General features: G+C 41.7%; 1 protein-coding gene across 1 annotated transcript; it reads right to left on the bottom strand.

The window, feature by feature from the left end:
• Nucleotides 1-696: 696 nt before the first annotated feature.
• LOC137297405 (histidine ammonia-lyase-like) lies at nucleotides 697-23,752 on the bottom strand. Its single transcript, XM_067829407.1, has 22 exons — nucleotides 23,413-23,752; nucleotides 18,671-18,737; nucleotides 17,416-17,446; nucleotides 15,362-15,436; nucleotides 14,994-15,066; nucleotides 13,873-13,939; nucleotides 12,581-12,618; nucleotides 11,910-12,035; nucleotides 11,577-11,716; nucleotides 10,017-10,064; nucleotides 9,845-9,896; nucleotides 9,108-9,203; nucleotides 7,152-7,247; nucleotides 6,902-6,960; nucleotides 6,140-6,220; nucleotides 5,392-5,457; nucleotides 4,768-4,846; nucleotides 4,059-4,145; nucleotides 3,546-3,680; nucleotides 2,751-2,859; nucleotides 1,847-1,916; nucleotides 697-1,376 (listed from the first exon to the last, which is right to left on the bottom strand). Exons 1-22 carry the CDS (start codon nucleotides 23,642-23,644, stop codon nucleotides 1,236-1,238), a joined length of 1,968 nt encoding a protein of 655 aa, XP_067685508.1. The 5' UTR covers nucleotides 23,645-23,752; the 3' UTR covers nucleotides 697-1,235.

Below are 23,752 nucleotides of genomic sequence, written 5' to 3' on the forward strand. Positions count from 1 at the left end.
GATTCGGTATCATTTTGTCTCAAACGGACTGTATAGTGGACCGACTCGAAAACTCGAAAACTAATGAACATGGATACGAAATGAAACGAAAACGAAAACGAACGAAATGGTCATCACAACATCAGACCAACATCAGACATTGTGGCAGAATTAATGTGCTAAAAATAGAAAAGGTGTTTAGCAAACTACCATTGACACAATTCACTATTTGTTACTAGAGAGAAGTGCAGGGAAAGGGGCAGCCAGGTGTTTGAGAAGTACTTGGACAGGTGCCGACAAAGCTATTTTTCATTAACCTGTACTGTGGTCTCCATCCTTTCTCGCACACCTGGCTGTCCCTTTCTCTGCACCCCCCCCCCCCTCTCCCCCCATCCCACGTAGCAAATCATAAACTTTGAGTTGGTCTGATGTTGAGATTCATCCAATGATCGAGGGAAAAACAAAGTGCCTATGAGCAGCGAAGCCAGATGTTGGCGTTATACAAATATTAACATAATAATAATAACTCCAACCATGCTGAATGTTCACTGTAGCATGTGAACAGAGCAAAACAACTGCTCAAGGCGACATTAAAACGCAAACGGCTCACGTGTATGGTGTCTGATGAAGTCCTTTGTCTCCTCCACGTTCATGGAAGGTGTTTAAGGCTACACGAGAACACAGTCAGTCAGGACCTGACAACCCATCACACTAGACAAAACGCCCACAATTTCCACTTTATTACAAAACTTACGACACCTGTCACCATCATGTGCGTTAACGTTTGTATCAGTATTATCCAGTTACTTCTTTAGTTGTGAACATGAGAGTGATTAAACTGATACTCGACCTTGTGTATGAGAAGGTCATCTGTCTGCCCTATATCAAACAGTGTTAACGAGGGGTATAATTGTTTTGGGTTGTTGTATCTGGGAGTTAGTTCACTGTCTTGCTGTTGTATCTGAGAGTTATGTCACGGTCTTGCTGTTGTATCTGGAAGATATTTCACGGTCTTGCTGTTGTATCTGGAAGATATTTCACGATCTTGCTGTTGTATCTGGAAGATATTTCACGGTCTTGCTGTTGTATCTGGGAGCTATTTCACGGTTTTGCTGTTGTATCTGGGAGCTATTTCACGGTTTTGCTGTTGTATCTGGGAGCTATTTCACGGTTTTGCTGTTGTATCTGGGAGCTATTTTACGGTTTTGCTGTTGTATCTGGGAGCTATTTCACGGTCTTGCTGTTGTATCTGGGAGCTATTTCACGGTTTTGCTGTTGTATCTCCGGCGTTTGGGGGCTGGTCCGTCCAGTCTGGCGGTGGTGGGAGAGAACACCCTGGTCTCGATGGTCTGTACGGAATGGTAGTTGTCCATCATCGGCTTCACCTTCCTCCAGATCTGGAACAACGCAGGTATCTATATCACTGGTGTCACCGGCCACTAGCACCACATGGGCCGTCTCTACCTGGACTACCAAGCATTAGAAGACCAAAATCGTATACCTAGAATACTGCAGAGTGAGGCTTTAGAAAACCTACCACGGCTTCCACGGTTACAACTACCACCACCAAACAACTCTGTTCCTGGAGTCAAAAAAAATATCATCTGGCCACAACCGCTGCTGATGACTACAGGTTTTGTACCCATGGAAAAGGTTTCATTAATCGAATTAGTTAGTAACACAAAAAATATACTTCAGAAGGTGTGTCTTTGCGTGCTCCTGTGTGTGTGTGTGTTGGGGGATGGGAAGTGGCACCCCTACATCCCCACACCCTTACAATCCTACACCCCTAGACCCTTACACCCCTACACCCATACATCCCTACACCCCTACACCCCTAGACCCCTACACCATCGAACTATCCTACCTTCTCCTCCTGCAGAAGCTTGGTGACTGCCTCGATGTCAGGAGCCATAAACCTGTCTTTGTTCCAGGGGCTGCAGACAGAATACATCGCCATGTTAATGTGTAAGTACAAGACAACTTAACACCTGACCTCAACTTGTGTTGCAGACCTTAAACCTCCCAAACACCCTCCATTAAGACAATTAATCAATATTAAAGACATATATCCAACTGGGAACAATGTTCGGGAGTTCTAATCTGAGATTCGCCTTGATTAGTGTTTGTCTACATCACACCTGTGAAATACAAGAAAATGGTTGAATATAATCCATGTGATATCTTGGCCTACCCGTTTTCAGTGAGGTGTATTCTTGTACTTTGGCTGGGTTGAGTTAGGTGGCTGACTTTGTGTGCTGTCGATTAGGTGCCTGACTGTGGGTTCGAATCCAGAATGGGATTCAACCCAACAACAGTACTAGAATCTGTACTTTACTGAGAACGTGTAATCCCAAATATAACACGTGTTACATCACAGCTATCCGAATGTTTTAACCGCCTTAACCATCATCATTGTGGTATTTCCTCCCGGGTTAGAATTGATCTTCAGTATCCCACCCATGCTTGTCGTAAGAGGCTACTAACAGGATCGAGTGATGAGACTCGCTGACATCTCATCATATCCCAAATGTGCAGATCGATGCTCATGCTACTGATCACCGGATTGTCGGGTTCAGACTCGAGTATTTACAGACCGCCGCCATGTAGTTAGCGCATTGCTGAGTGCGGCGTAACAATAAACTCACTCACTCACTCATTCACTCACTCACTCACTCACTCACATAAAAAGCTTGCATGGAGCTTAAACGCTCACTGAAATCATGTTCTATAAATATATCTTGGAGATGACTCCAAACACAGACATTTACCCGACGACTGATCGGACCAACTTGTGCACCTCTTCCAGGGGCGGCGTCGTTGTCAGGGGTCGCAGAAACTCCATCGCCTGGCAGGCTGCCAGTAACTCGATTGCCAAGACTGGAATAATGTTAACATTTGATTGGTAAGCAACTCTGTAATGGATGTTTATTCCAACAAATTCCAACAATTCTTGATGGGAGTCCTTCCTCCGTATCGTAACGACATGGTTGAAAGATTGACGACAGACGTGACGACAGATTTCAACTTACCCATTCCTCTTATGACAAACGTGACGACAGATTTCAACTCACACATTCCTCTTATCTTATATATCTTATATAAAAACACCAAAACATAAAGACACCGAAACATTTTGACCATTAACAGAGCTGTGAATAAATAGTACGTGACTTTTACCAAAGGGCGGCAAGCGACAATGAAACACAAATCTAAACGTCACAATGGCCCTTCCAGGATTTCATAGTTTTGCGTTTTCGACTACATACACAAGTTGTAGCTATTACATATGTAATCCATGGTGGTTTGTACGGTTACATGATACATTTATCATAGTACGTAATTGCTATTCTGGGTATAGCTGGGTGAAACTACGGAGTTTTGAAAATTTGAGCAGGTCTAACTGTACATTGGACACTTCGTTTAAAATTGGGAGTCGTGCGCTTCAACGCTAAATGAAAAAAAATGTAATGGGGTGATTACATATACAACAATTATAGTATTTTTAAGTTTAATTTAAAACGTACCTAGTTCGACTTATCTTACTGTTATTACATTGCTCCCACCTTCCTCCACGTGTTCCACGACTCTGAGACACTTCCTGGCGGAGAAGGCCCCCATAGACACGTGGTCCTCCGTCCCGGCGCTGGTGGTCAGGGAGTCCACTGACGACGGGTGGCACAGGACCTTGTTCTCGGACACTGTCCAAACACAGAATACCATTAACACCAAACACTCAAACACGCCTCAAGGCAACGTTAAGACTGATCTCCAGTAACCTGGATGCTCATATGAGACTCGATGACTTGGTCGACACATCGTCGTATCCCAATTGCGTAGATTAATGCTCATACTATTGCTGGATTGTTTAGTCCAGACCCGATTATTCACAGACCGCCAAGTGCTGAGTTACACAACAAACAACTGATTAAGCTATTTCCAAGGGCATACAGAGGATGCCGGGTGTATGACGGGTGCAAGGGCATAGAGATGATGCCGGGTGTATTACGGGTGCAAGGGCATAGAGAGGATGCCGGGTGTATGACGGGTAAAGGTTGAGGAGAGGAGACCGAACGTACCTAGAGAGGCGGCTGTGCAGTGGGCGATCATGAACCCCGAGTTGAGTCCGCCCTCTTTGGTCAGGAAGGCTGGGAGTTCACTCAGAGCTGAAACGTTACAGGAATTCATGCAATGAGGTGTCCGTGTTGATACAGTGCAATGAATGCTTATATGTAAATTAATGTAGTCAAGTGACAAAGTTTATAAAACCATCAAATGTTAGAAGCTCAACCCTATGGCCACAAGAAAGCTATTTTCTCCATGGAATGAGTGAGTGAGTGCGTTGAGTTTTACGCCGCTCTTAGCAAGCACTCCAGCAACATCACGACAGGGAATCTGCAGATATGACTCCACAGACTGTGACAATGTTGAGTATCGAACTCGGTATTTTTGAATGACGGTTAACTCTCACTTTGATAGCAACGATCTATAGCCAGTTTTTATATTGTACTGTCCCAATTAGTTTTACATTTCCATACTAGCTTTAGTTGTCATTGTGATATTCTAGCTGTTTTACTGTCCTTTGACGACAGTATTTTTCTCTTCTACACATATTCCATTTCAACGTCAAACATGTTCTCGTCACGATATGGCTAAAATATTGCCGATGTGACGTTAAATTTTAACTCACTCACTCACTCACTCCGTGATAACAAGACTGTCAAGTCTCCACCCTGATAGAACACCTCTTCTTCATCTTTATATCTGTAGACGGAATCTTTCACCTACCCGGATTAACAAGTCTCTCTATCCGTCGCTCGCTCATATTGGCCAGCTCGTGCACTCCGATAGCCAGGTAGTCGAGAGCCTGGGTAGACAATCATATATTTAGGCGTGGACCAAACTCTTGCGTCTTCTATCGATTGTGGAGGTAACTTTCCCTCCTTTCCGGAGATGATATCAGTTGCAGTTTACTCTCCTAAACATGGGCATATCTTGCTTGATTGTGTTCACGCTTTGTCACTGGGGATACGCATTTCAGTGGAACAACCGATGAAGGGGATGGGGTGGCGGATGAGGAGTGGGGTGGAATATACTATATTTTATTTATTTCGTATTTACAGACCACGGCCACGCAGATGGAATATTTCCGAGTGTGGCGTTGAACAACAAACAACATAGGTTTGCGATGGTGGTAACGCAAAGAGAGCTCTGCGCTTTGTGCAAGTGGTACTTAAGGAGACAGGTTTCTGTTTAGGATCTGATATTATTGCAAGTGCAAGGCGAATCCCCTCACAGCGACTTACAATTGTAATGAATGAATATCGTGGCTCAACAGGAATGGTATTCTTTAGTTTTCAAAAACAGACATTGAGCTGACCCCAGTGTTACTGGGCTGACCCCATGTCTCACCTTGGCTGGATACTCCCCGTGGAAGTTTCCCCCTGACAAAATCTCGCCAGTCTCAGCAAACACCATCTTTGTCGGGTTGAGGAACATTCGTACGATCAGTTGCTATGGTGATTGTTGGTCTTCAACGTCCGTTATTGTGGCGTTGTTGAAGGATTCAAGCATGTTTTAGTATAGTGTGATATTGCTGAAGTTTACGTCACACTATTATAGCAGCGCACGTGCGCGTGTGCAAAAGAATGCCGATTTTATTGCGATAACCCACTGAGGTACCAGACAGCAGTTTCAACGACGAAATATGATCATTTACAGCGTCTCATTCTTTAACCACGTGGGTGGGTGGGTGCGTGCGTGCCTGCGTGCCTGCCTTAATATAGTCCTTTTTATGTAGTTTTGTTTGAGGTGGCCACTGACCTCCGCTTTCCGCTATCCGAGAGACCACGGGGTCTTGTCGAGAAAGAGCTTATAGCAATAATTACGCTGTTATAGGGTACTACAACGGGCCAGATGTCTACAACGCCGGATTAACTGCCCCTTAGTACTGCACTGATCGTAACAAGGAGTTTGAATCTCTGATTTGTCCTGGTTTATTTTTACTGTTCAGGACCACTCACGATCGTTTGGTTTCATAAAGGGATGACTGCTTCACTTTGGGCTCTTCGCCCACACTAGCACGTCGTAATATAGCTGAATAACTGGTGAAATCGGCGTAACAGCGACTCACTCACTCACTCATACTTGTGAAGGATACTGGGTTGTCTGTGGCGCTGTTCATTTCTGTGACCAGGATCCCTTTGACGAAGGCCACAGTGTCGTTCACGATGCCGTGTACCTGTAATCACAAACATTGGTTTCTGTACAGGGCATCTGTTTTCATGTTTGGTTAGAAACCTATTTGTAGGCGCACCCTTCTTGAATAAGGGACTTATTTTAAATGTGCGTTTACGATTTTAACAGCACCATTACCACCCCATTGCCATACAAAGATGTTTGTCATGTCAGTATTAATCTTGTAGAAATGACACCACGAAAGAGTCTTGTTGATAAAACCATTCGCAGAACATTATAACAAAGAATGGAAAATACAGACATAATATATCTGAGTTTATGCCAGTTGTTGAACGATTACTGTTATGTTTTGTTTTGTGTTTTTTGTTACAGTTATTTCGTGTCTTGGAATGAACATACACGTTAAGACGTTGTCTGACGTTCGGTGTCCGGGTCTCACTGTATTATAATTAAGTCTCACATGGCTTAGCCACATAGTTTTTCGTCCTTAGAAATATTTGGAGGGTGGCTGTCCTGAATTAGACGCTATGACACATATATTCTACATCATGGCGACCATTAAGTAACAGTCAGGGACAAAACACGACAGTGACTGAAAGCAAGAGCATCAATTCAGTATGATAGGATCTGGGACAGATGACACCTACAGGTCAAGTCACTGAATCTGTCCATCTAAACTACGTTGTCATACAGCCTTCTGACAAATCCTGCAGTCACATCTTACCTGCGGACAGCACCTGAGCGTGTACGCGTCTTGTACCCGGTCACAGAACCTGTGGCTCTCTACAACAGACAGAGCTCAGTTTAAACAGTTAAGAAAAACACTCTTGATGATATATGTATATATAAGCATAGCTCTGGTGCAGTTGGCAATGTATGTAAACAACCGTATGATTTACATTGTTCTTGTAGCCGATCTGGGACGTGTTAACCTTCTTGGTAATCTTTCTTCTGAAGCAGGAATCAGCTCCTACCTGCTATCTGAGATGGATGTGTTTCTGAATGAAGAAGTGACCGTAGTCGCCTAGCAACCTGGCCTTGACCTTTGTGTGGTCGCACTTTCTGAATACCTGAAAACAGAAAATTGGGAAAATGACCACAGCTGTTTTAGTCAGACTTTAAAGTAAAGAATTCACTGAAACAAGAGCAAAATAGTTCTCACCGTTATTGATCTAAACAAACCTTAAAAAATAATACTCAAAAGATTTCATTTGGGAAGTAAATACCATGCGTTAGAGGTAAAATACTCACTAACACCCAGAAATAGGCCAACACATGATGTTTATCGACATTGTAAACACAAAAGTATACCAAAAGGTCCACATGAGTTTTAATGTCTGCTCTCATTTACATCGAGTGCAGGTGTGTGATGTTTCTCTGTGTCAATACGCAGAGAATAGTTTTGCCATTTTCAGGAATCGAATACATTTCAATCAGGTTTCTCAACCAATCACATTAAACAACACAGTGACATTTGGTTTACAATATTTTTCATAGTTTTCTGAATGTGCAGTTGATCCTAAGGCAATACTGGTTATAATGCCAGCAAATAATTATTTCTATTCTATATTCCACACTATATTCTAGTTACCAGACATCTGTGAGAAAGTGTGATAATTATGATCGAAACTATGTACGTGGTTGGTCTTTATCATACAGACTCCCAGAAACACATAACCAGCAACATTCCACAATGGTCGGGAAAAGTACTCCCCACATTCAATTAATGAAATTGAGTCTTTCGTAAGTTTGTGTGTAAACCTGTTTATAGTATGTACGATACCCATTATAGCTAATATGGATAGAATTATCATTAAAACGACCATACGTTATCAGAAATGGGCGGGCCACTGTAACTTGATAATGCCGGCAAAATGCTTGACGACGTGCCATTATGAAACCCGTTGTTAGGTGACGTCATAAGTAGCTCAGCTGTTGAAGTTCAGTCACCTACGGCTCGATTGAACTTGGGTTTGTTATTGACATATATCTGGCTCACATTCGTCACATGTGCCTGTGCCATTATGCACTTTCCTGCCTGGGCCAACCATAACAATTGTACCATAAATGACAACATACAGCAATGCAAATATCGACTTGGAAGTCAAACGTTGTTGATCACTGAAAACAATGGTGACTGGTAGTGTGAGCAAAGGTCAAGGTCGAATGTCGTCACTCTCAATAGTGACGTCATTTGTGTTGTTCTATGACGTGTCTATATTTGTAAAATGTGTGTCAGTGACCTCCGTCGTTCTGTTGTTGGCAGTAAATGCTGCTAAACCGATGCCGCTGTTTCTATTCTCATTTTATTGAAAATTCTATTCATTTCAGCTATAATAACGGTAACGCTATTTTTCAGGGCATTATCATTTGCAGAAGCCCGAGGTCTTTCATTAACTGCCCGACGAAGGAGGTTAGGGTTAGCCTTCTGCAAATGATAATGCCCTGAAAAATAGCGTTACCCTTATAGTATAAAACGGTGGGATAAAACATCTTATTACTTGCCCGTTGAAGATACTGCAGTGTAATATTTTCACTTCAATATTACACTAGTGTAATACCGCCTGACGCATGACGTCACAATGCTAATATTGATGTCGCGATTTTACTAGACCTTGCTTGACTTGAAAGCTGAGTGTCCTCACGCTGTAGGCAATTTCGCCGCAGTTTCTGTCAGTTTATGTTGGCGAGTAATAAACAGAATACTAAACTCGCTTCCGCGAAATACCATTCTCATTAAACTCGTTAACGATTTAGTATCAATCTCGCTTTCGCTCGTCTGATACCAAATCATTAACTCGTTTAATAAAAATGGTATTACACGGAAGGTCGTTTAGTGTCCTCTATATACTATTCCATTGAAATATATGACGTCATCTGATTATATGACGTGACGGCATCTGATTATGTGACGTGACGCCAGTACTTACTGCTATCGAACGCCCTTGTTGAACCCTTCAGCACCTCCAAGGTCATGGCTGCAACAATGTCTGCCTGTCTGGCGATGGATTCTGACCTTTCGCAAGCTGGTAGAACAATCATCGATTTACGTATAACGCGAAGAAACGTTACACAGTTCTGTGTCAGTTGGTCAATAGTTTGTTCACATTGGTATACTATTCAACAAAAATTAAGGAACACGGGATTGTTTTATGATATGACTATACTGAAGCTACTGCTGGGTATTGCTACATGCAGCCTTTGTGTTCTTTATCTTGTTTCGAGTAGTAGTTATCCCAGTTTGTCTTGCCGAACCTCTTATATCCGTGGACATTAATAAGATTCGGAGTGCATCCTTCGTTTAAATACCGGTCTTTGTGAACAACTTACTTATAAGATGAATAACGTCAGGATATTTCCACACGTCGAATTTAATTTGAATAGACTAAATCATACTTTCTGTGTCCTGGTTTCTGGGACTCTATATAATCATAATCCGTGGCACACCCTAACTCTCCTTGCGTCCAAAATATTAAAGGGTTCGCTCTTAACATCCGGAGGCCTGGGTTCGGTTCCCTACGTGTCTGTATTGTGAAAAGACATCATCTGCTATTCCCAGTGGTTAAACTGTCGATATAGGCAAGAGTCGTTAAACCATTCTTACTTACGCAATAACATTTCCTAACTCATTCAGTCATACTGAATCGCAGTAAGTTAAGACACCTACCTTCAACTCCTAAAGATGTTATAAGCTGAGTTCCATTTATCATTGCAAGGCCCTGCAAAATATAGCAAACATAACGCACTGTCTATGGCATTCATGCCATGAATATTCTGTCGGATTAAAGGAGCTTTACGTAACATACAAAAACACTATGTACGCCTATCAATTCTGTTACCTCTTTCGGCTTGGGTTTTATCGGAGTGAGGTTATGAGACTCGAGTACCTGCAACACAAAGGACAAAGGTACGAGATGGTGATTTTAAGAGCACTTCGGTTTGTGACGATTTCGCAGTCGCCGTAAATCTTCTAAACTATGAGATCTTCTATACTATGAGATCTAACACATACATCCTTGGAACGAATGAACATGCACTGACAGTTCCGAACCAAGACAGGCCCCTAGGGATCCTTTCACGAAGCAGCCTTAACCGAGGATTAGCCTACCTCCCATCCTCTAACATTATACTAAGGTTACTTCAATGACTTACGGACCCGTGAAGGTCACGGGGTAGAATAGGCCTTCAGCAACCCATGCTTGCCATAAAAGGTGACTGTGCTTGTCGTAAGAGGCGACTAACGGGATCGGGTAGTCAGACTCGCTCACTTGGTTGACATATGTCATCGGTTCCCAGTTGCGCAGATCGATGCTCATTTGTTGATCACTGGATTGTCTGGTCCAGACTCGATTATTTACAGACCGCCGCCATTTGTTGTTGTTGTTTTCTTTTGTTTTTGTTGTTGTTGTTGTTGTTGTTGTATTTCTGGCCCGTACCACTATCAAGACGTGTGTGTACATCTATTTTATTCGATTGGAATATTTCCTAGTACTGTAACGAGGGCCATCAGCCGATAACATTCTTTTATGTATGTTTTATACTTTCTACTGCTCGTGTTGAACGACACACGTGGTGATATTGACCCATGAAGGTCCGGGATAGAATAAACCTTCAGCAATCAAAGCTTGCCATAAAAGGTGACTCTGCTTGTAGAGGCGACTAACGGGATTGGTTATTGGTTGGTAAGACTTGGTTCGGTTCCCTATGGCGCAGATCGATGCTCATGCGGTTAATCCACTGAATTGTCAGGTCCAGACTCGATTATTTAAAGACCGCTGCCAAATATTGCAGAGTGTGGCGTAAAACTAAACTCACTCAGAAGGCTGTATTGTTTGTTTGTTCTTTAATACCGCACTCAGAAGTATTCAAGCTGTCTTGGTCTGTAAAATGATCGATCCAGATGGTACAGTAACTGATAAGAATAACATGGATCTACGCCGATCCATTTTTAGGCTCATGCAACCAACATCTCGATGAGATATTCTTACATTTAATTCCCAACGGGTTGCAACATATACTGAACAGCAAAAGAAACGCAATTTTCGAAAAAAATGAAATCTAAAAAAAGTTAGCATAGGTAAGAAGTGTAAACTTCTGTCCGGATCGCATCAGTTTCATTTTACGCCGCTTTTAGCAATATTCCAGCAGAATCAGCCCGGATCTTCGGCGCGATGAGCGAGCGTTTTAACCACTAGGCTACAGCCCTTCACCCATATGGCGAATCGGACACGGGTGACATGGTGCACTAAAACGAAGGAAATTAATGCGAGGGATTGGATTGGACACACTAGTGTTAATGAGAGGGATCCCGAAGATTACAGCGAAGGAACGCCAAAAATGTATGTTTACGGTAGCAGATGGAAGACTCTAAGTTAATCTACCTATAATTATGTTCTTACATATTTAGCATCTGCCCATCCACTCTTCGGCGACCACATTTTCCCTTCTCCCATCATGCCTAGCGCGAGGTGAGCGAGTGGTGCAAGGTCACCGCTGGCCCCCACTGATCCCTTCTGAGGAACCCATGGAAGACAGGATGCTGAAAGATTGGGAGAAGTCATGCTAGCAAACAGACTAACACATATTCGTAAATACAACAAGAATTGCCGTTTTCTACGTTCTTAAAAACAATAATGTTACTGACACATTTGCAAATGATTTGTGCAATATAAATGTAAACAAATTAAATATTCATTCTAAACGAATAATACACTGATTTGCTGTGCGCTTACCATTAAACGCTGCCATGTACTGTCCCAGAGTTTCCAAGGAGATGCCACTGTAGCCCTTGGCGAGGACATTAATACGCAGCGCCAGCAACATCCGGGTCCTCTCGGGGGACAGCGGGGGACCGACACCTGAGGGTATAAAAGCCAAAAGCTGTAAACTCATTTAAATATACTTGGTACAATGTTTTTGGACACTTGTCTGCAAGTACTTGTGACTTTATGCTTTTCCTGCAATACGACCATATATAAAGTAACCCTAACCGTCATATGGTTGTTCCCTAAAGCTCAGTTAGAAGGTACGATTCCTGGATCGTGATCCGAGCGTCTGAGGCACAACATTTCTGTGTGAAGGATTGCCTACCTTTGGTGTTCCAGGGACAATCTAATTCATACCCAAGATTAATTGTGGGTTTCATAACAGGTAAACGTCAATTCATGCGTACCTTTGGAATTTTCTTACCCCATCTGGGACGTTGGGGTAGCGTAGTGGTTAAAGCGTTCGCTCGTCAGACCGAAGACCTGGGCCAATTCCCCACATGGGTACAGAGTGTGAAACCCAGTCCTGGTGTCCCCATCAATGATATTGCTTTAATCATGCTCAGGGCGCCGTAAAACTACATCCACTCACATATTTTAAATTCTTACTTTTGAAGAAAAGCTTAAAAGACTTATACCTGCTGCATGGGAGCGGATGAGGTTTTCTTGGAGTTCTCTAAAACACACAGTCCAAACATAGGTCGTTATGTAGCATATATTAGCATATTTAAACATTGCACATTGGTGTTGAACATTGGTATCGAAATCTATTTTGAACTGTTTGGGAGTTACTATAAACTGTTATTGTGCAAGTGCGACGTGTCGGTGTAATGAAGCATGCCCAATAAAGAAGTTGATCATCCATGAATCACTGTCATTCCCACAGTTCTGACTGTTGTTTTTGTAAAGCTTAACACTCGGGGTGAAATATGCAATCATTTCTTAAATGCAAAATGAACATTTGCTTTTACACCGCTTTTGGAAGTATTTCAGCTACTTCGCAAAATGTCAGCTGGACCATTTATGGAAGTATGTACACATCGTCAATCAACGCTTTCTTTCAAATGCGTCAGAAGCGTCATCACGATTTGAAGATTGTTTAGGATCCTGAAAAAGCACAGTTATGACTATAACCTGCGTTCTGCAAGTGACACGAGGGATAGGCTCAGTCCATTATCTCATGGGTAACGGGTTTGAAGCAGGCGCCTATTTCACGCATTTGGTGTATTTTATCAGAATAACTGTATGCACTCAAAACTATTATCGACACATGTCAAGTCTGTGTTTACAGTTGTCAGGATCTGTAGCAGATCCCACAAACATATGTTTGTAAATGAGTATGATGTTTTCACTTTTGTGTTGTAGCAGTGCAAACATCATGTGCAAACCTTCATATGTGTAATAACTAAATTACTACACTCGTTCCTATGATATACACACTGGTGTATGCCAAATGTTGCTAGTTTGTGTGTTGAACTCAACAATATTCCACTTATATGTCTGTAAATAATCGGGCCTGGACGAGACGATTTCGTGATCAACATCATGAGCATCGATCTACACAATTGGAATACCATAACATGTGTCAACCAAGTCTGCGAGCCTGACCACCCGGCCACGTTAGTCTCCCCTTACAACAAGTTACCTCAGATGCAACTAATCTACTTTCAGCTACAATCTGAAATACAGAGGCGATGGGTGGCCGAATGGTTCCAGCTAAGGCATAAGTTTGATTCCCCACGTGGGTACAATATGTGAAGCCCATTTCTTATGCCCCCCTCCGTGATATTGCAGTGGTATTGCTAATACGGCATAAAACAACCTTCGGTAATTTGAAATATACACCCTCCGAAAGGTGTTTACTATTTGTTCACTTTCTCTTTATATACATACACACTTTAGGTGAAAAAAGATTTGTTGTTGTACTTACACTAGTTTATCTTTAGGTATGGAAGTCCGAGCAAAGTTACCAAATCCTGTTGTGATTCCATAGACAACTGGAAAAATAGTAAAATCAGTCTGTGATCTAAATGAAAAACCAGATTGATAGACACCAGCGGTAGCTACGCGTACTTCAAGACGACGTACGTACACCGATCTCGACGCTACCAGCATACGTTGGAAGGTCAAGATCTGAAGGTCATCCATGATGTTTGCCTGTTTCACGTCCCGCTTCTCCTTTCACGAAGCAACCTTTACTAAGGGTAACCTTAACTCCCTTTCTTTAACACTGCACTAAGATTACCTTAGTAACTCACGGTCACATTAGTGCTTTGTGAAGGAGACCCAGGGCGATTCTCAAGGCGATCGCAGCGTTGATGATGATCTTAAGACCCATAGTCTAACATAGACTTGCGACTGTCGTAGAGATATGATCGCTCTGAGGGGGGCCTGAGCCTAGTTTTCTAAGCTCCCTTAACGCTAAGATAGTCGTGAGTGCCATCAATGAACATTTAACTTACGACTATCTTAGCTCAAAGAGAGCATCAAATATCTAGGCCCTCGACCCCATCTCACAATGCGGTCATGGCGCTGAGTGGTCCTAACTCACATACTTTGACATGGTCTTACGACAGTTATTGCGTTGCGATCGCATGGTGGAACGGGCCATTGGTCATCAGTTGGCCAATTTCAACATTTATGTAAAATTCATTGGAATTTCTCGAATAATGTCGAATTTTCTAGTTTTTATTAGCCGAAAAGTCATGATATGACGGTGATATCGGTCAATATTGTTCATCTTAGGTCCATGAATACAGATACCGACTTTTTGATACATCTACAATCATGTAAAATGCGATGAGCGCATTGAACACATTCGCACAAAGTAAGTGCTACATGCCGACATTCTTTTCTTTTCCGGCAATTTTGGGAAAAAAATATCGCTTTACTAATCAGGGCGACCGTATCTTCATATTTTTACAAATTGCGAAAACGATCTTGCGTTTTAATACCCATCAATAATAATTATATGTCCGCTGTAATTGATAATGCCACATCACTTTACTTTGATACATTTTGCAGTGACCGCGATGAGCTGTGATAAATTACCTTTATTACTAGCGAGTATTTCTTCCACAAGGTCACGTGACTTCTGTACGTTTTGTTCGGCCTCGGTAGTTAACTGGAGAAAAAGGAATTTCATTAACTATAGTCTTTAGGACTTTAATCGACAATGTGTCGACATTATGTTAAACAATATTTATCTTTAAACACGTATGCAGGAACTATACTGTGAAATGCCAAGAGATCAACATTTTCTGAAGTCGTCTACTACTACTACTACTACTGCTGCTGCTGCTGCTGCTGCTGCTGCTACTACTACTACTACTACTACTATTCCACTACTGCTACGACTCCTTCCACTACCACGCCCACAAGCACGACTCCGCTACCCGTCCCGTATGCGACTGTCTCACCTTCACCAGAAACTCTCCTTTCCCAAGTCTCACGAGATCGTCCGTGGCTAAGCTGTTTCCATCCAAGGAGATATACTGAAGTTATTAAAAACGTTGCATGTTACGAGGTGTACCGCCACATTAATGTCCAGGCTGCGGATGTAGTGCGATACGGTCATTTGTAGTTGACATGTAGTAGATAGAATTCAAACATTACATGCATATGTCTATTGACCTTAAAAGAAATTGTGATTGGCCAAGTCGCTTTATGCGCCACTACTTCAAGGGGTGTGCCGCGGTACTCTTCAACACTGACTCTGGCATTGACTACCGAAATGGCAGCCGATGGAGATCAGCACTACCGGGAGACACGCCGTATATTTACTTACAAAATCCGAGCACGGGTGGTAAGATTTTTTCACAGTACTTTCATCGATACTATGACGAAGTATACGTCACCAGTTCAGTACTTATCGTTACTTTTAGTGCATGTAAACGTTAAGTAAGGAGTTTCGACACACGTTGATTAATTATATCTAGCATCAAAGCCAAAACGTATCATACTAATTTCATTCAGATTTATGACTGTAACAATCATGGTGAATCAGAATGAGTATGCAAAAATATACACAAATACACTGCCTAATACAATGAATTTGACTCATTATTTAACTGAATATATAGAAATACACAGTTTGTTCAGCATGTTAATACATTGCCATACTTAGCATATACATTACCATATGCATATAAAATAACGTTAATCGACAGATGTACATTATTTGTGAATTGGTGAGTTAAAGGGGATTTTTACCAATGAAACCTGTCCTTAGTAGTGCATTTTTTTATGTTACCAATCCATTATTAGATCCATTTGCTATATACAGAGGTCATCATGAATTGATCTGGCTGTTAGGCAACATCTGCTACAAGTCCATAAACATGTAATTTGATACCAACAATTATCATACAATGGACAGTGTTCCCGTCAGGATAAAACCAACAGATATTTTCGGTATTCGTTGGGTCTTATACGGTTATCGCTACAAAATAGAGATCGTATGCATTAGGGACTACTTTCACAGCGTAAACAAACGCGGAGTCAAGGGTCAGCGATGCGATGTACTGTCAGTTCTGTGATCACAAAAAATGCCTGGTTATGACAGATGGAGTAGATTACAAACCGAATATAGAAATGCATACTTTTTGGCTTCCGAACATAGCAACATCTAAACCCCCGTCGACTGTTAAGTGTCAATGTTCCGATTATCGGAAATTGCAAGACTATTCTCTGCGTATTGACCTTAACAATTATCTTACCTCACATTTAAATGTCGTTTTCTGATTGGCTAAGCGTTCTTCTGTTATTTTCAATGTACCTCTATGTTCTCTTTCCTATTACTGGGCATTCAATTTCAATTTGTTCCAGTATACAGGAGAAATGGACTCAAATCATCGAAATGTGCGTAACCGACTTTGCTAAAATAAAGATGCTAATTTTATCTAACCAACGTGGTCGTTCAGATACATCTTTCATGTGTACGATGTCGTGACAACAGCGAGCTGACACCAAATATCAACGCAAATGTCGGTATTGAAAATGGGGTGTGAGCCATTGTTTACATTTCGCCCGTGCAACGAGGACATTTTAGTCCTGCTTGATTAACTTTATTCCTTCACAGAAATTGACGATGGGTGTTGTTCTGATGATGTGTACTTTGACACAGTGTCGAAGTAAATGCTGTGAAAAAATTCAAACAACCCGTTCTCAGATAGTTCTGTAGTAAATATATGACTTGTCGGCCAGTAATGATGGCCGTTTTGGACGCCATTTTGGTAGTCATTGCTGGGGTTAGTGTAGAAGCGTAGCGCAGCAGACCCCAAGAGCCAGGCTGTACTGATTGTTCTACATAATTGCGTCCCTTAGAAACCTATGATAGTTCGTCCTCATTTCTTTTCGAGCTGATTTTGTTACTAGGTGTGCCAGATCAACCGTTTCACAACATCGTGTAGGTTGTCCTCACTCACTCACTCACTCACTCACTCACTCACTCACGTAGTAAGAATCTACTCACATCTGATGCCGTCTTCACACTGGCTTTAGGTCTGGATGTACAGGTCAAGGAGTCAACAGAAGTTTAAACAATATAGTGTTGCCCAGTCATACATACAGACTCATTCGTAACTACTCGCCAGTTTCCTTGACCTACCGTGCCGGAAAGACACGGGGAGTTACGAATTTCACCGTCTTATGAAACGTCGCATCGGTTATCGCATTCGTAACTGCTCGTGTCAGCAAGCCGGATGGCGTCTCGTATCCCTCTCGTGGCCATGTTTACGACTGGGTCCTGTCTAAGCGCAAACGGGCATGGAGATGAAAATAGTCTAGTATCATTATCCAGGAAAGACAACGCTGAAATACCAAACATGGCTCTGAGAATATCTTACATCCCGTGGACAAAGCAACAACACAGTGATTCCTTTTGCAAATAAGTTTCAGCATTGAAAGTTGTTCATCCTTTCGATCAAAGTTTATGCTTAAATTGTGCTATGTATAGAGTAGCAAAGTTTCAGAATTCAACGGTTCCGCTATTTTCAAAATTTGAAATGCGTTTTACTACGCGCGATTTGATTGGTTTGCCATGACTTTTGGCAATAATGGCGTTCGAGGGGGGTACGAGTCTTCTTGCAGGTCACGGAAAGAGACGAGTAGTTACGAATGCGGTTATCGCATGATGAAATTGGATAAAATGAATTTATGGAGATTAGGGAGCATATCCCATCATTCGTGACATAACTGGTACGATTCATCTTCTGTGGTGGTTATGTAGATATTAGATTTACTTCCTGTTCGTGAGCAAAGGGAGCACTAAAATACCTACTGATATTAAGTCTTATGACGGAAACCCGTGAAGATCCGGATTAGAATTGATCTTCAGTAACCCAATCTTATCGTAAGAGGCGACTAAGAGGATCGGGTGGTCAGACTCGCCGACTTGGTTGACACATGTCACCGTATCCCAATTGCGTAGATCTATATTCGTGATGTTGGCCACTAAATTGTCTGGTCTAAAAGATTATATTCCGCCGTATAGGTGGAATATACAAGCAGATGTGTCATGGCGTAATCTGATGCATAATCATTTAGGTGGGTGGTCGAAAGGGGGGATTTCCCATATTATTGCACTTGTGCATCAATGTGCATGTGGGTACATGTGTGATTCCGTTTCACTGGTGGACGCCCACGGAGATGCTATGCCAGAGATATATACCGACCAGACCAGCTTGACTTATATTCTATACACCATGTTGGATCTAAGCAAAGGATACACCTTCTCCTCCATGTACACTATCTCAGCAGGGCCAGTCACCGGACTAGACATGTCGCTGTCCAGAACTGCAACAGAGAATACACAGTGGAATAGTTCAGACAATTTGGATACCAGGTGTCACGAAAAGGGAAGCATCTGTATTGGTAAACGTAAACGTTATGACTGTGTGCTGTTTCTTTGTTTGTTTGGTTTTGTCTATTTGGTTTTCATGTATAATTCTTTATTTTATTTATTTTTTGTGTTTTTTTTAAATTATTTTTGCCGGTTTTCTATTTTTTTAATTTTTTTTGGAGGCGTGTTTCTGTTTCGCATTTCTCTTTTGTTTCATTTGATTTTGATTTTGCTTTTTGTTTTGTTTCTTGTTTTTTGCTTGTTTGTTGTTTTTTTCTGTTTTTTTTCTCTGTTTTTGTTTTGCTTTGTTTGGTTTTTTTTTGTTTTGTTTTGTTTGTTTCAGTTACAAGATGAAAATGTAATAGGTTGCCTCCCTAGGTTGTCCCTCACTGGGACAAACGTTAAAATACGCAGTAATGCTTATCACGACGACTGAGGTGAGACTGGGATGTTCCCGCTGTGACATACATTGGGAGACACCTGACGTCGTCGTGGGAGAATCACACATGGCTTCTAGCCTGACCTAGGCTCGAGGAAATTTTGACATATAAGATTTATAAGATATGTTATCTTTGCCAAACACTGATTTAGTAGAAGAAATGTTTTCCAAGAAGATCTGATTTCATAGCTGTTAATCCAACTGTTGCTGTAAAGAATTACCAAAACTTTAACGGATGCAGCTCTGTGCAAGATTGATAAAACAGTGCGTAATAGATCAATGTTTTTAAATCCGACTTACACACAGCAAGTGTCCTCCGCCAATGTTATGAATTATTAATCATATTATTTTCATTACTAAATCATCTACATGTACTGGTATGTACAAATTATAATGTACTCACTAATATGCAACTGTAATTAACGCTAAAATATGAAGTAAGTCAGATCAATATAAGATACGCCCCTACTCAAACAGATTTTCTGCGACACCTCATCCTGCAGAACTATTACTAATAAAACACAAGACGACATCGGCACATTTGACTAATGGACAAGTCGTTAAGGCCATTGTCAAACGTGGATCACATTCCAGCAAACCCCAACAACAGCGTTACACACCCCTCTTATTCCCATTTATATCAAGACATGAACACCTGGATCGGCGGATGGATGAAGCCCAGCTGAACCTTCTTCATCCGGGTGGGCGGAATGAGGAAAACGTGTGGTCAGAACATGTAGTTGACAGTACCGTGTGCCCAATTTCCCTTAGAACCATTTGAGGATTAACGTGTATTTGACTTCATCTTATGACTGCCGGAAAGGTTTGATGAAATGATAATATTCAAAAGCATCTGTTGGACGGTGATATACCAGATAGGGGCATCCACGACAACAGCATCGTATGCTCGCTAGACACACTCCGCTTGTCCCATCTAGATCAAGACATAAAAGGGTCTTAGTCGGGTGAAGGGTGAAGAAGAACCTTCTTCGTCTAGTTGGGCGGAAGTGAAGAACTCTTGTGGACAGAACAGCTTCAAAGAACCGTTTGAGGTTTGACATTCAGTTGGCTTCACGTCCTGACTTCCGGAAAGGTCTCAAGAAGAAGTCACGCGTATCCTCCCATGGCGATATCAAACCTGCTCTCCTTTAGTACCATAACGTGCCCTTAAGGAACACATTTCTATGCTTTCGGAATTAATAAACTTTTTGTGGCCGTTGAAAGTATTTGCCCTGATTGTCCTAACGATGAAGACATCGTGCATGCTGTCGTTACGACTGTAGTGTATTGCTGTGCAATATGGATGATTTTCTACATAATATGTAATCGTGGTGATGATTGTGAGTGGGAAAACGATACGGAATAGGGTCAAGTAAACGGGACTCGAAGTGATGATGACAGTAGTGATGATGACAGTAGTGATGATGACAGTAGTGATGATGACAGTAGTGATGATGATCGTCATGACCATGATGATGAAGAAGAAGAACCGGTAAACGTTTGGCTTACAAGTTATCTGGACTCAAGGTTTCTTCTTAATAGAGATCATGTGAAACACAAGCCCCAAGTCTGTAGAGAACAAGGAAAACGACATATTTATTGAAAAAAGGAAGAACACGTGGAACACTAATGTTGGCTCCGTGTTAAAGACTACCATCCAAATCACCAGTTATTTCCTTTTTTTCAAAGATACTTCATCAGCTGAAGCGATGGCTCATCGACAGACCGAAAAGGTCGTCAAAGAGTGAGTGTGAGTTAAGTTTTACGCCGCTTTTAGCAATATCCCAGCAATATCACGGCGGGGGACACCAGAAAATGTGCTTCACACATGCGGGGAATCGAACCCGGGTCTTCGACGTGACGAGCGAACACCTTAACCACTACGCTAACCCACTGCCCCAGGTCGTCATAGACAAAATTCAAACGTTCATCAAACGGTCATTGATGACAGGGATTATAATTCAAGTTCCAAGAAACCGGGCGTAAATAGACAACATTGAGACTCAGTTTACTGATCAAGAGTGAAAGGACATATGAGTTTACCTGGGATGGTTCATTTCGGTACAATGATATGGAACTAGAAATAATACTAATTTAAGACCTGACAACTGAACGAAAGGGTACCATTGCAACCATTGCAGAATGATGGAGTGTGTTATTATGTTTAGGGTATGTATAGGATAATCACCCTTATGAGGTACTTTAAATAAACTCTGCGAGGGCTTTGTCCGAGTTTATTTAAATAATTTCCGAAGTGAGGGTGACACGTATTTCATACGCGTGTGTGTGTTAGGTAGGACGAATATCATAACAATGAGCACAATTTTATGCTGTTAAATAGAAATAATTGCCCTGGATCGGTTAATCTGTTGTGCTAGTAAGATACTCCCAAGAACAATGGACATTACCTTCCCTGGTTTAATATCAAACATGGTCCACTCAGTTTTAAAAACACGTGCGGAGAACAGGAGGACACGAGGCCAAATATATTGGCTTAATTAATATGTTCAGACAAATGAAAATGTAGAATATATTTGCAGTATATTTTTTGCTATTGTGTTTTACGTGAAGGCAATGATTCAGACTACATTCGATATTGACAATTCATTATGTTTAGTGTGATATTGATAAGCATCAAGATAAAGAGATAAAATTATAGCTCTTCACAATAATTTGCTTCATAATTATAACAGCATTGATATTTCCAAACGAAAATATAATTATTTCTGAAAACAAAGATGAATAAGTGCATTTATTACAGAGTTCGAGTTCATTTTATTCGCGTGTATAGTGATATAAAGTACAGGTTAGCCCTCAGCTATTACATACCGTTAAAAAAGGAAACTTCCTTCACATGCTGTTTTGGAGTTTACATACTGAGTGCATAGAGTTGATTAAAACATGACATCAATGCTCATTTACAGTAAATCATGTAAGTAAGATGCCAGTAACTGGTGTCACCACCGTTAGTATCGATAACAGTTTGGCTGAGGAAGAAAGGAGATGATATGCAGGTTTTCAGCGTCAAGGGGTACCGTGCCAAGCGTCGTTGAAGAGTACCCGATAGATGTTCAGTTGGGGTACAATCGGTGATCGAGAAGACCAAGGTTACACCTGAGCATTGTTTTGTTGGAGGAAGTCCTGTCATACACGTACAAAGCGAGGATGAAGGGAACGATGTGACGTTGAACTGATCTTCTCCCAAAATGTCTGACTTCACAAAGCTAGCTGCTAGCTTCGTGTTGTCAAGACCCATGAAGGTCCTGGGGTAGAATAGGCCTTCAGCAACCCATGCTTGCCATAAAAGGCGACTATGCTTGTCGTAAGAGGCGACTAACGGGATCGGGAGGTTAGGCTCGCAGTCTTGGTTGACACATGTCATCGGTTCCCAAATGCGCAGATCGATGCTGATGTTGTTGATCACCGGATTGTCTGGTCCAGACACGATTATTTACAGACCGCCGCCATATCGCTGGAATATTGCTGAGTGCGGCGTAAAACTAAACTCACTCACTCACTCACTCGTGTTGTCAAGCTTCTGTCAACATTTTCATTCGCTTGTCATCTATAGTGGCTTAAACCGATGCATGTGGAGAACAATGGAGGTGGCCTTTTACAGCCTACAGTCACTGACTTCAGCTCTGGTCGATACATAGTTTCATGATGCACGTGCATTATAAGTGGGGTGCGTTTTAGCGATTCACTGCAAACGTGGGGCACGTTACGTTTTTGTTCAACGTTCTTTGTTTTGTTCTTTTTTCAAACGCTATGTCGTCCCCACATTCCCCACATGCTGGAATTCAGCATGGACGGAGTTATGTCGAATAGTTTCCTAAAATTTAAATTGTTCCCATATCAAGTTTCTTTTCTTTCTCTTTTCCTTTTTACTTACTTATTTACTTATTTTTCGAAGAGTTTAGTTAATACACGAGGGCATTAAACATTTTACAATTCAAAAGTTAAATATTTACATGAAAATATATCAATGGAATAGTTGTTCACATTAAATTTACTCTGACAAAATGCTTTGAAGGATTGAAAACTGTTCGAGGAGGCTCACTCCGCCGTATGTATAGATATATACTCGAGATACACATTACCTCAATTATCGATGTATCGATTTCAGTCTCCCATTAATCATATAAGACTGTAAAACATCAAAATAGTTTCGGTCTACCGTTGTTACCTACCAACAGTGACGAAGTCGTTGTCGTCTAGAACGTCCCTCACGGCATCGTCGGGGTCCAATATAGCCCCACCCTTTGCTTTGCGAATCTCATACACAGTCTCCTCTGCATGACCAACATTGCTCTTCGTCTTGTAATACCTCTTCAGCCCCTCGTCCCCGAGCCAAGAGATCTTCTCTTTGCCGTTACAAGGAAGTGCCAGCCACTCACCCCTAATCCTCAGGGAAAGCTTCATCGTCAACTACGGGTGTCTGACGCAAGAGTATATTGATGATCAGTATTCAAACAACAGTTCTGTTAATGGCTGACATCAGCAAGATGTTGTCTTATAAAGCCTATAGAC

Source organism: Haliotis asinina, chromosome 9 (genome assembly GCF_037392515.1).
Source record: "Haliotis asinina isolate JCU_RB_2024 chromosome 9, JCU_Hal_asi_v2, whole genome shotgun sequence".
NCBI lineage: Eukaryota > Metazoa > Mollusca > Gastropoda > Lepetellida > Haliotidae > Haliotis > Haliotis asinina.